The sequence below is a fragment of the Microchirus variegatus genome (genome assembly GCF_963457635.1).
Source record: "Microchirus variegatus genome assembly, chromosome: 4".
In the NCBI taxonomy this organism is placed as follows: Eukaryota; Metazoa; Chordata; class Actinopteri; order Pleuronectiformes; family Soleidae; genus Microchirus; species Microchirus variegatus.
The window spans coordinates 13159571-13171911 of record NC_139805.1 but is presented as its reverse complement, the minus strand read 5'-3'; the positions used below and the strand labels follow the sequence as shown (position 1 = coordinate 13171911).

The 12341-nt window shown below is 38.1% G+C and overlaps 1 protein-coding gene across 1 annotated transcript; it reads right to left on the bottom strand.

Moving 5' to 3' along the window:
• Positions 1–1449: 1449 nt before the first annotated feature.
• Positions 1450–11559, bottom strand: LOC310926509 (cystathionine gamma-lyase-like). The gene is made up of 12 exons (XM_083888653.1): positions 11308–11559; positions 9444–9525; positions 9258–9353; positions 8612–8721; positions 8149–8283; positions 7969–8026; positions 7752–7829; positions 7284–7436; positions 6767–6888; positions 6181–6233; positions 5768–5906; positions 1450–1864 (listed from the first exon to the last, which is right to left on the bottom strand). The coding sequence occupies exons 1-12, from the start codon at positions 11494–11496 to the stop codon at positions 1847–1849; spliced, it is 1233 nt and encodes a 410-aa protein (XP_083744779.1). The 5' UTR covers positions 11497–11559; the 3' UTR covers positions 1450–1846.
• Between the last annotated feature and the right edge of the window lie 782 nt (positions 11560–12341).

Sequence of the window (12341 nt, the reverse complement as noted above, 5' to 3'; positions counted from 1 at the left end):
ATGTAGCTTCTGGTGTTGACCCAAATACTGACTGAAAGTTCAAACACAAGTCAAGCTTCTTATCAGACTCTGACTATTGAAGAGTTTGGAGACAGATCTGGTTCACCAGAAGCATCTTAAAGAATTGTTTTAGGAGCATCACTGAAAGAAGAGTGACATATTTCAATCAAAACGACATTATTTCAGCTAGTCAGAAATAAGAAGTATTTCTTGTTAAGAAGAATAAGAGAAGGAAAAGCGAGGCAGTGGGAGTTAAAGTCAGTACATCAGGTACATGCTAACAAAAAGTGGTGAGGATTAAGGATTATATTTGAGGATTACCAGGGAAAGAAAAATAGAAGCCTGCCATTCCTCTACTGTCAGACTTGAATGGACAGGGCCACAAGTCTTTTTTTTTTCTATTTGTCCACAGTCCTGATGGACGTCCAACGATGGTACAGTGACCATATTTTTTTAAGTTCAAAACAAAAACCCTGTGCCACATGAACACATACATATATGCTTATGTAAATATCACAGGTATTTACATTATTATCATCAGGTACAATTATTTTAACACTTTGCACACATACTAAACAAACCCTCCTGTAGCATGGACCCCATGAACTCAGAAGTTTGTGAATGAAAGAAGCACAAAACATCCTGAAGACGAAAAGATTCACCATCTTTTCAACACGACAGCTTTTAACATAACAAAACTGTCAACATCATGGTTTGCGATGTTGGTCTTTGAGTCTTCACTTGGTCACAAGAGACACATTAATGCAAAATGTAATGTAATTGGGTTAAACTCATATTTAGACAGAGTCAGGATATATAACGCAGTCTAAGAAATGTTGTAAATGGATCCATGTGACCTTTATGGCTGAATGAAAAAGTCCTCAGAGCTCCTTTGAATGCTGTTTTTTTTTTTTTTTTTTTAAAGGAGCTTCTTTAACTCAAGGCAGGTGGCAAAGGTAAGAATATGAAAACATTATTTGTATCATAAATCTACACATTATAGGGAGAACTTGGTAGCAAAACATAAAACAGATGTTTGATTTTAAATTATTTCCAAAAGCCAGGTAGCATGTTGTTGTTTAAGCACAATTTCACATTTTTGTGAAATAGTGGAACTTGTTGGTTGATTTGCATTTAATGTGTTCAAATGTGATTTTATTCACCATACACCGAATCTGTGACACAACTGAAAATCTTTATTTTAATCAATAATTATTGGGTTTAACTGAATAACTGGAAATTACCTATGGCTTGGACTGCAATTGTGTTGAAAGCATTCATTTGTATATTTGTATAATAATTCTCTGGCTTTACATATGAAGAGTTCTGGAGAGTTCTTGTGGAATATTTCACTGGCAATTATTTGGTTGCATTACCTTATATTTTAGGCAATAAAATGGAAAAAAAAAACACTTGTAATTTCCACAACAATTTTATGAAATTGGACTTATTGAGCAGGCTTTACATCCATTTTGACAAGACTTTAAAAAGGTACCTCTTTGAAAGCTTTATTGGCTTTGTCATTGAAATAAATACAAAACAACCTTGTTCTGTGTCAGTTTAAGCTGGACAGCACTTAAACCTTTTAAAGCTTCAAATTGAAAGAAAAGGCATACAAACATACAAAACCAGCATAAGATAGATAAGAATAAAACTTGTGTTGTGGTAAAATAATCAATAAAAAAGATTTCATTTGAAAATCATGTAAATGATTCAGAGATATGATTTGTATGTATTACTGAGTTTTGCGGTGTGCTCATCTGTGATGGTGACAGACTTCAGGTACCTGCAGTGATGATCCTGACTTCGACCGATTCAACCTTAGTGAGGAAACCTCGAGGTCATTTCAATTCTTCTGTGGATACTATTAAAAGAAAACAGGAAAAGAAAAGAATAGAAGTGAAATCGATACTCTGCACTCAAGGAAGCAGCAGACGGACATTTGACCCTAAGTATTAACCTTCTTCAAGTTTTCTTTTCTTAGAGAATGGAATAGGAAGTGCAATCCCTTCACTCTGCCCTCGTCTCTTTGCTTGATTAAACCGAGGTGGGAAACCAAAGTGTCAGAAGCAGATTAACAAACGGGTCACCGCAGAGAAAACCGGTCAAATAAAAGATACCGCGGGCCAAACAGTTTGTAGACAAAAATATTATAAACATATTCACCCACTCAGAGGTTCTCATTGATTAACAGCTACGTTTATGACTAACCCCAGGAAGAGGAGATTGACCGGAAATGTTACCGCCTGCCCCAATCCGACCTGACGTCCCATCCAATTTAACATCCCACCAATCAGAATTGCCTTTTCCAGGGACCACAGACAGTCATTAGAGATATCTGTCTCCATTTCATTTCCATTTGCTGCAGAGCAGTGGCAGAGGGATTCAGAGATGAATCAGAAGAGGGGCACGTGATATTAATGCAGGATATGGTTTTGAGCAAGGGTAAAGAGAGTTTTAGGAAAATCAAATTCTCTACTGAAAGCCATTCAGAATCTGTGTGCATGTGGGAGATGGTAATATTGTTTCAATGTGAAAACAGAGCCCCATCTTCATGTGGTGTCAAATTCAGTCTAAATGAGTGTTTGCATCCTGGCTATTTAATTAGTATGCAGTTGCTTTCTATTAATGTATATGCATAATAAAAAATAAACAGCGAATCATCCACAGACTTTCTGTAACAATGAATGGATTTATCAATTACTAAACTGTTTTCATAAGTAAGAACTTAAGTGGTTGGAGTTGTTTTTCTTAACAGTTAAAACAATCTGTCTGATATTTCAGCTTCTTAAATGTGAATATTGTCTGGTTTCTTTGCTCTGAAATCATTAAAACTGAATATGTTGGGTTTGTGGACAAATAGAGACATCCAAGAACATCACTATTTAGGGGTTTGGGAAACATTGATCCATTTAGAAACACTGTGACATTTGGTCCAAACAACTAATCAATTTATGAAGTCAATAATCGAAAGATTAATCAATTATGAAAATAATTGTTTGTTGCAGAGATAATATTTACCATTCCTACGCTAGGAGCTTAACAATTCAAATAATATGACGGTGTGAACTTTTAGAGTGACAATTGTTTTGGGAAACACCCTTTAAGAGATGTACAGATCTAAATGTGTCCCACTAGTTTCACAGTCAGCACTGTTCTGTTTCTTCTCTCTGAGAACCGAGTAAGCAGACACTTCTACTAATACTTGTCAGCAACGTTGATACATGCGGTGTCCACATGCTCGTGAGCCGCTTTGACCGAGGTAATTGAAGCTTTATTATTGTTAATGTAGTTAGCATCTGTGCTTTTGGTAAAGCACACTCCTGGCTGTGCAGTGGAAAGTGAAAGAGAGTGGCTTTATGGGATGGATGGAAATGCCAAAGCTGTATAAGAAGTCTACATGAAACCACTACATACTTAACTCAGTCCTGGCCCTTTTTTGGCACCATACAGGTCAAATGCAGTCTGAGCTCTGCATGGAAACATTCCTGATGAGAGTAATCGATTTTGCTCGTTTAAAAGCTTGCATGTCCCTAACTCCAAATGGGAATGACATTTTGGAATATACCTTTTTGTTTGTTGTTGGTTTTTTTCTAAGATTCCTTTAAATGCACCTGTCCATACGTGCATATCTTGACATGGCAAAAGCATACCCCTGGCTTCACAACCAGGTTGGAACAAGACTCTTTCTGCATGGAGTTTGAATGTGTTTTCTCCGGGTTTTTCCAATTTCCTCTCTCAATCCAAAAACATGCAGATTTGAGGATTAGGCAAATTGGACACTCTAATTTGACAGTAACTGAATATAGAGCCAGTTATATTTAACATTTGACTAATGAATAGCAAGTCACACATCTGGATTATCTTCATCATATTCACTTCATAAAGCTTGACGTGTATCGTTAACTAAAGGAAATCGAAATCTTGTGAGCAGCTCTGCTTTAACCAGCTTTAAATGTAGTGTCGAGAACAACGACACATTCATGATTACAAACGAGAAAGAAACAGTCCTTATAAGGTCATAAAACTAACACTGCACCGAGTGAAATAAAGTGACTGTATGTGATGTTCATCAGTTTTACAATAAGGACTCTTACAGTTCCGTGTGGATGGAGTGACTTGTGGTAGGCTTAACAAACTTGGCATGACCACAAATCACGATGGCACAGTTTTGCATTCAAATACTGTTTTGTGTTATATCCACTAAAGGATTAGATTCACATTCTCAACTATCTTTTCCACATTTACATATTCCATGGAACTTTTGGAAAATAGTTTGGGGAATTTTGGGGGATTTCTTGGGAAGCAATGCTTTGACGGACACATTAACAACCAGTTTTAAAGGCAGCTGGGAGTAATGGTTCAGCAATCAGGCTAACGGTTGTATTTAAAAGTGAAGAGAAATGTCCCAGAACACTCACTATCTGTAATATGAATTGAAACCATCATGTTGGCCATCAAAACAGATGAGGCAGATTGTCCAAAGTAGAATTAGGAGGCCTAAAATATAAAGTGCACACTTTTATCAGCCACAACATCAAAACCATTGACAAGTGATTTGATTGGCATTGATTATCTCACTAAAGTATTGAAATGCATCCAGAGTACAGTCAGTCCTTGAAGCTGATGTGTTGGAGGTAGGAAAAATGTGGCTAGCAGGAGGATGTGATCGACATCTACACAGTACGACTAGTGATGGCTCGACCACTGGGTCAAAGAGACACGAGGTCTTGTGAGGTTCTTTTTAAAATTGGTCCAAGGAAGGACAACCAACAAACCTACACCGTGGGTCACAGGTGACCATGTTGGGAATGCTGATCTCTGATCATGAACTCCTGTGTGTCACTTTTTTTATTTTAACGTTATTTTTTTTGACTCTTATGTATTACTTCTCAGGACTTTCTTGACTTGCTTTGTGCTTCTTCACAACTGCCCGATGTGGCTTTGAATTGAGGGAGAAATAAAGTTGTTGATTTATATTATTGAATTAACATAGCATGATGGCTGCAGAACAAACTGAGAAACTGCTAAAATCACAAAAGTAGGACAACTAAAATATGCCTCTGTGCTTTTGCTGGGAGAATAATTACTGTACTTATATTTATTTATCCAAAGCACACAAAGGAATTCAAAATGATACAATGTGTATATAAAAAGGTAAATACTGAACATATCAGAATCTATACTTTCAAAAGAAGTAATCGATACAAACAACTCCACAGCTGGGACCAATAACTAACAGTGCTTCACTTAAATTGTATGGCAAGGACCACAATAATATCATTAACTGATACATCAAGTCAGCTGATTAATTTAAAAACAAGATTCCTTAAAAGAGCTTGGAGAGTATCAACGTGCACAGACACAGGCCATTTGCTGCATTGTACTGCACCCTCCAGGTCTACTCAGAGAACACACATTCTCAGAGCATCATTACACTCCACATGAAGTCTCTGCAAGCTACATTTGTTTTTGTAATTTGTCTAAAAGTGTGCAGTATACAGAGAGCATTTTCTCAGTTGCAAAAAAGATTTTAATCTCATTGTAACTTCATAGTATAATAAAGGCTTAACATGCAAATCTTACTAACTCGCAATTTATTTTAAAGAAACAGCCCTAAACTAGCACATGTGCTGGTTATTATGTAGCTTTTGAAAGACAAAATAATTGCAGTCTTTATTTATAACTTTTCTTGAATGAAACTATATAATCGTTTAAAAAAAAAAAAAAAAAAACCTTGGTCAAATTTCATTGTTAGATTACTTACAGCTGCAGCAAGCGCCTGCTCCAGGTCTTCAATAATGTCTGCCTCATCCTCCAGTCCCACAGAGAGCCTGATGAGCGTATCACTGATCCCCAGCACAGATCGCTCGTTCTCTGGCACTGATGCGTGGGTCATAAGCGCCCTAAGATAAGAGAAGACATAATCACCTCCAAATGAGCCCACTACAGAAAACATCCTGATTGTACAGTGATCACAGCAGAGACTTCATAATAAATAAAAAGTGTCTAATATAAAACAGTTTGTGGGGCACTGACAGGAATTTTTGCTTGGTCTCTGTTGCCCCCATGTGGAACAGTTTGTTAGCTTACAGTGAAGAAAATATATATTTCTCTTGTCCAGTTAAAAAACATTAAAATACAACACTGAACTACAATAATGTATAGTGGGATACTTACGGATGTTCAGCTAAACTTTCATATCCTCCAAGACTCTCTGCAACTGCAAAGATCTAAAATAAGGCAGAGAGAAATTGAAATAAATCATAGGGCAGGACATATATACCGTATACAACGAGAAAACAACAGAAAATGCAAATAAAAGATCCGTAACCGACAACAATAACTGTCATATCTCAATTTGATGTTGGGGTTTGATCAGTTTCTCACACTCACGGCAAGAATGTACCGGTTTTTCATTTACACTCAAATGCAACTTAGCGTTCTAAGTTAATCATTATTAACACATGAATAAATAAATTTAAATGGATCAAAGAAACTTTGAATTTTGTTGAGTAAACCGTTTCCTTAATGAACAGAATAAATGATTTAATGATGAACACTTTTTGAGCTAAATGTCAAATCAACTGTTTTGACGGAGGGGATTCAAATTACTAAAACCTCCACCAGTAAATACTTACAAAATACACTTTGAGCACATTTGTGGGACTTAAGTGTTTCTCTGTTTGCCTTTCATATAAGAGTGTGAATGTGAGCCAGCCAAATCAAACGGTCTCGGGACAACAGTCATTTAATGCAAAATTACTTTGAGGTTTTGGAGGAAGACGGTGGCGTGTTCAAGTTTCCCCTTAATGTAGAAGGTGATCATCCCTGGACACCCAGTGCACTGTTTCTTCATCACTTCATGCTGAGGGTGAGAGGGCAGGCCTGGGTCGAGACAGGGAAGAAAGCGTGTAAATCCTTTAATCCAAACAAATATTTAAGAACATCAGTGAACACCATGTCAACTTTAAAGCTTTTGTTGCCACAAGCAGAAAGACTAAATGGTTTCTCATCTCGACTTGTTTGAACACATAATTAAATAAACCACAATAACATGTGCACCATTAAACCAAACAGAAACCCCCAGAGGCATGTTTCTGTGGAACAGAAGGGTAACACTGCTTTTCTTTTTATGTAAGTGATGATTTTTAATATCGTTTCAGTTACTATTTAATGTTCTTTTTCACCTCTCATTTAATTTATTGGTGTAGTAATTCTATTGTGTCCATATATCTCATCTCATCATTAGGAGCATTATATTAAATGTGAAACATCATTACCAGGGAAAATGACACGCTCCACCCTGGGATCAGCCTCAAGAAACTTGGCAGCAGCCATGGCGTTCTTGAAGTGTCTCTCCATCCGCACGTGTAGCGTCTTTAGACCACGGTTGCACAGGTAGCAGTCAAATGGTGATGGTACGCCACCCAGTGCTGAATCACAGCAACAACACGTGTAAAAAAAAACCTAAAAAAAAAACCATGGTTTCCCATGGCTCCAATCTGGCAAACAAAATCCTGCTGAAAAGGTATTAAACTAATTCTGAACTTCAACAACAAGTGAATGCAGGTCAGTTTGGAATAAACAAAAAGGTTATTCTGAGATTTGCTTCATGTTCAAAATTACAAATGCCTAAAGCCAGCAAACATTTGACTTCTAGCTTGATAATGACAAACAATTTATCAACGATAAACTATTATTTTTATAGACAGGGCACACAAGCAATTTAATGATGTTTTCGCTCTCACCATTTTGCAGAAACCTCAGTCGCTCATGACAATCCTCTCGGTTTGTTGAAGCCAGACCCATCACCACATCACTGTGACCTGAACAACAATGACATCACCCAGACATGTATGATAATGACGTTTTTGGACCCAATATGACCCAACAGTGTTTCTTTGAAAATCTGCATCAGATTTTAATGATGTTAGGGGGGGAAAAAGAAAAACCTTCACAGCCTACCGTTCATATATTTGGTGGCTGAATACATGCAAATATCCGCTCCCAAAGCCAGGGGGCGCTGTGAGCGAACAAGACAAATACACGAGTTAATCATTCAGACATTTGTTTCCACATGAACTGCAACGTAATTGCAAGCTATGAATTAGCAGCTGTTTTGAAGTGGCCACCTGCCAGTCTCACCTGGAAATAGGCAGACATGAAGGTGTTATCCACAACCACGATGATGTCTTTGTTGTGCTCGTGGACCAAATCTGAACAGGCCCTAATGTCAACCACCTTCATCGTGGGGTTAGTGGGCGTCTCAATCCACACCAGCTATAGGCAAGAGAAGAGAGGGTGTCATGTGTCCACAGCTGCAGACTTTAGGTGGATGAAAAGCCTACAGTAAACCAATGCTAAGAGACTCTTCCAGTACATTTAACATGATGACTAATAGAAATAACCACTCTAAACAATTGCTTTAAGACTTCACAAAGGGTAGGACACACCCAGTGGTAAAACATGCAAGTAAACTGAGCTGAAGTGCTTTATCTTTTTGTAATTACAACTATATAACTATAAAATCAGCAGTAAGACAAACCAGACAATAAAACATTAGATGTAGACTAACAGGAAAGGGTTTGTTACAGATCCTGTGACTTACTTTGGTGTTGGGCTTCAGTGCTGCCTTAAGCAGCTCAGGTTTTGTACAATCGGCAAAAGAGATCTCCACACCGAAGTTCGTGGCAATTTTTTGGAAGTAGCGATTTGTGCCTTGCAATTAAGAAAGTGAAAAACATTTATCAATTGCAAAAATATTTTGTGTTAAAAACCTACTCATGAAGGGTAATGCATGTACTTCAGACCAGGTGCAGTAGTAATTTCTTCAAATATTATTTATTTTCTTCACTATATTAGAAATTAAAACTCAGACTGAATAAAGCAGCAGCTTATATAACTTAAACCTGTGAAGGATACTCAAAGTAGAAGGTTGTAGTTCTTTTTATGGCACGGGCCTGAAACCAGGTATTACTTGGTGCCAATGCAGGGAATGCAGAACTGCTCAGGCTTTGATTTAAAAAAAAGTGCCATTCCCCCTGCTGTAAGATGTGGTACCAATCAAAATGACCTTGGAGACGTCATTTGAATTTCGTCCTTCTTTGTTTCGCTTTATAACCAACAGCCATTTTGTATAAGTGAGTCAAAGCATAATTGGGCATGTCCATTGATTTAATGAAACGAGTCATAACAGCTCATAGCTAAAAAGGATTTGTTTAGTCTTCCTTGTACGCCTCAGTGAGTCATCTCACCTCCATACACATCATCCATGCAGACAATCCCATCACCAGCTTTGAGCATGTGAGTGATCGTCATTGTAGCTGCCAGCCCCGAGGCGAAAGCAAGACCTGCAGGAAAGACAGTCCTCACATTTAATATTTAACGTGAAGCATTTCCTGCCTGTGGAAGAGACAGTATGCCATGATCAACAAACTTACTGTACTTTGCTCCATCCAGAGCTGCCACTGCCTTCTCAAGGCAGTTCCTTGTGGGATTTCCACTGCGACTGTACTCAAACCCCTACACAGAAACATTATGTCAGTCACCAAAACAAACATTTGTTATTTGCATTCATCATCAAACGTATTCACTGTTGAGAGCAAAAGTAAAGAGAATTCAGCTATTGTTTTCTGTTTAACTTTGCAAAACTTAAAATCATGTTTGAAATAAACATTTAAGACCCAAGGGTGTTGTTGTTACAACATATTTGAACATTTCGTTTGCCTTCTCAGGGAAGACGGCCAGCTGTAGGCACGCTGCAGGATAAAAGGTTGGCAAGATATTCTGACAAGTTAGCTCTTGTTTTGTTAGCCTTTAAAGATAATTTCAATTCCTGTTCCATACAAGTAATCGGAGATCAGGCAGAGTATTGCAACAAGAGTAGTGAGTGCAAGCATAATGGAACGACAGGTTAGGGTACTATGTTTAATTTGGTCATTTCATTTGAAGATGTCATTTTAGCTGCTAATGCTGTACATATTGTGTGATTGGTCGCAAACTGGGAAACATTACTTTGCCCTCCAAACAGGATCACAAAACTATAAAAGACCAATAGCACAACCTGACTTTTTGGTGGGTCACCCACAAAATAACAACTGACAGGGACAACTGCCAGTTGAGCAAAGTTTTCTTGCATGCAATAAAAATGTGGATAATTTAAAGTCAACTACAAAGAGGAAATGATAAAAACTGCATTTGGAACATAGGTCGATTTCAGTTTGGGCTGCCAGACATGACGGAGCACATTTAAGAGAGAGAGAGAAGAGTAAGAGAAAAACAGCTAAGCTGTTAATTTTCAAACCGGTCTTGCAGCTTAGTTAAATGATTATGTTGTACCTTACTTATTACAGGTCTAAATATGCATGTGCCCATTATCCAAAATGTGTGTTTTAAATGTATAGTAGTGCTTAAACAACATGGCTTTGGAATTTGGGGATGTAAGTAAAAAGTTGTGTATGCATGGGAGACAACTTAACTATTAATTGTCCTCATGTTATACTTTGTTATTCATGTGTGATATGGCTACTTTATAGCACTTCAATTGTCCACGCTCACAACATATCTTTTTATCCATCTACAGCAATAGAACATAATTAACAGTACAATTCATCCAGCACTGTGTTGGGTTAGGGTTAGTACAACTTTGAGGATTATACTTTGAGTAATAAAATGGCTGAAACTCACACTATAGGCAGTGAAAAGGTCACCTGAGTATGTGTTCATATAGGTCACATAATTGTCAGTGGCTGCACTTTTTAATGTGCACAACAAGAGGCATTTTAACATATTTGTTCCTTTACATATCAAAGCTCTAAAAGGGGGGGGGGGCGCTAAGGAATTAAAAACATATGTTCTTGTGTGTTTTACAGGTACTGAAAGTTTTAAAACCTGTCATGTTCACATTGCACTGCAAATTTGAAATGAAATATATACAGTATCTGTGGTCTTCCTGCGTTGGGGTGGGGACAGGGGGGCATCAAATTGCAATCATGACAGGGGCACCACACAAGTTTTGAGTCAGCCCTGCTTAGTACTGAGACATGCTGCATGGTAATTACTCAGTAACAAGGCTTGAGGTCTTATTAATAGCTCGACATTTTCTCTTCGTTTAGTTACATACATGCAAATGTATGTATGTAACTTTGAATAGGGCTGAATAAGACAGACAAATCATACAACAGAGGTGATGCATTGATGCGGTGTCATCTTCCCCCCGAGAACACATTTATTCATGTTACCGACAACATGACAGTACGAGTATAATTCTGGGTTTGGCTAATGCAGGAGCATGTGGTTACTCACGGCGTGGTTACCAGGTCCGAACTGTTTGAATGTGGTGGAAAGAGAAATCAGTGGCACCACAGCCATAGACTTCCACTGTTCCGGTTCCTGCCCGACATGAATGGCCTCCGTGGCAAAGGACTTATAGGGCGCGTGGAAACCGGCGAACACGTCGCTCGGCTGCTCGTCCTGCTTCTTCTTCGAGTCCATGCCGCCGGTGAACCGCAGTGTAGTGGAGACGAGTCTGCGTTAAGGCTGCATGGTTCAGGGAGAACCCATTTTAGAGAGCGGTGTGCTGCGCCTGTCCCTCTCGACCAATCAGCGCTCATCAACAAGAAACGTAAAGCGCCGATTGGCCATTCGACAGGGGCGTAAAACCCACGTGACACAGCACGTTGTGTGGCTTTTTTTTTCCTGTCAGATAGTAAAATCCTGTCTGATGCAATAGTTCCGGTAATTTGAGTTCCGAAAGACATGTGTCTTCACTCCTTTGTCCCCGAGACTTTTGTTTTTGTTTGTTAGGATTGGTATTATTATTTATGCGCACATGGCGAGCAGGTTTAACATTTAATCAGTAGACAGGATATTCACGACGTCTGTATTATTATCTGCAACGTCATTCTTACGCTTCAGAACTGCACTTACATTATCTCTGCACCTGGGTTATAGATATCTGCTAACTGAATTGTAGATATCTCTAATTTCCGGTTTCTTATATCTAATAGGTCATTATGACGAGTCACAATTCAAGTCCGAGATTTCTACGACTACATTCTGAGTCAGAATTTCTGAATGTCTGGATAAACAAAAATGACAATTTAGATATCTTTCAATTGAGGATAATGAAATGAAGCTATCTCGAACCTTACTTTGGGACTTGTGCTCATAATGAATAGATGGATATCTGCAATTGACACTTATTAGAATTGAGAAATAGGATGAATTAGAGCTATCTACAACTGAATTGTAGATATCTATAATGACAAACCCTTATACATACACATGAGTGGCAAAAGTAGTTTGAAAACGTATCTAGTAAACATTTAATTACAGAT

What these genes read in the sequence shown, in the direction of transcription:
- LOC310926509 (XM_083888653.1), bottom strand. Translation starts at nt 11,496, where the DNA reads ATGGACTCGAAGAAGAAGCAGGACGAGCAGCCGAGCGACGTGTTCGCC. An exon ending in CACTGAAGCCCAACACCAAA is followed by an intron (nt 8,284 to 8,611) that starts GTAAGTCACAGG and finishes TCTTGCCTATAG; the next exon opens with CTGGTGTGGATTGAGACGCC. An exon ending in AGCCACCAAATATATGAACG is followed by an intron (nt 7,830 to 7,968) that starts GTAGGCTGTGAA and finishes ATTGTTGTTCAG; the next exon opens with GTCACAGTGATGTGGTGATG.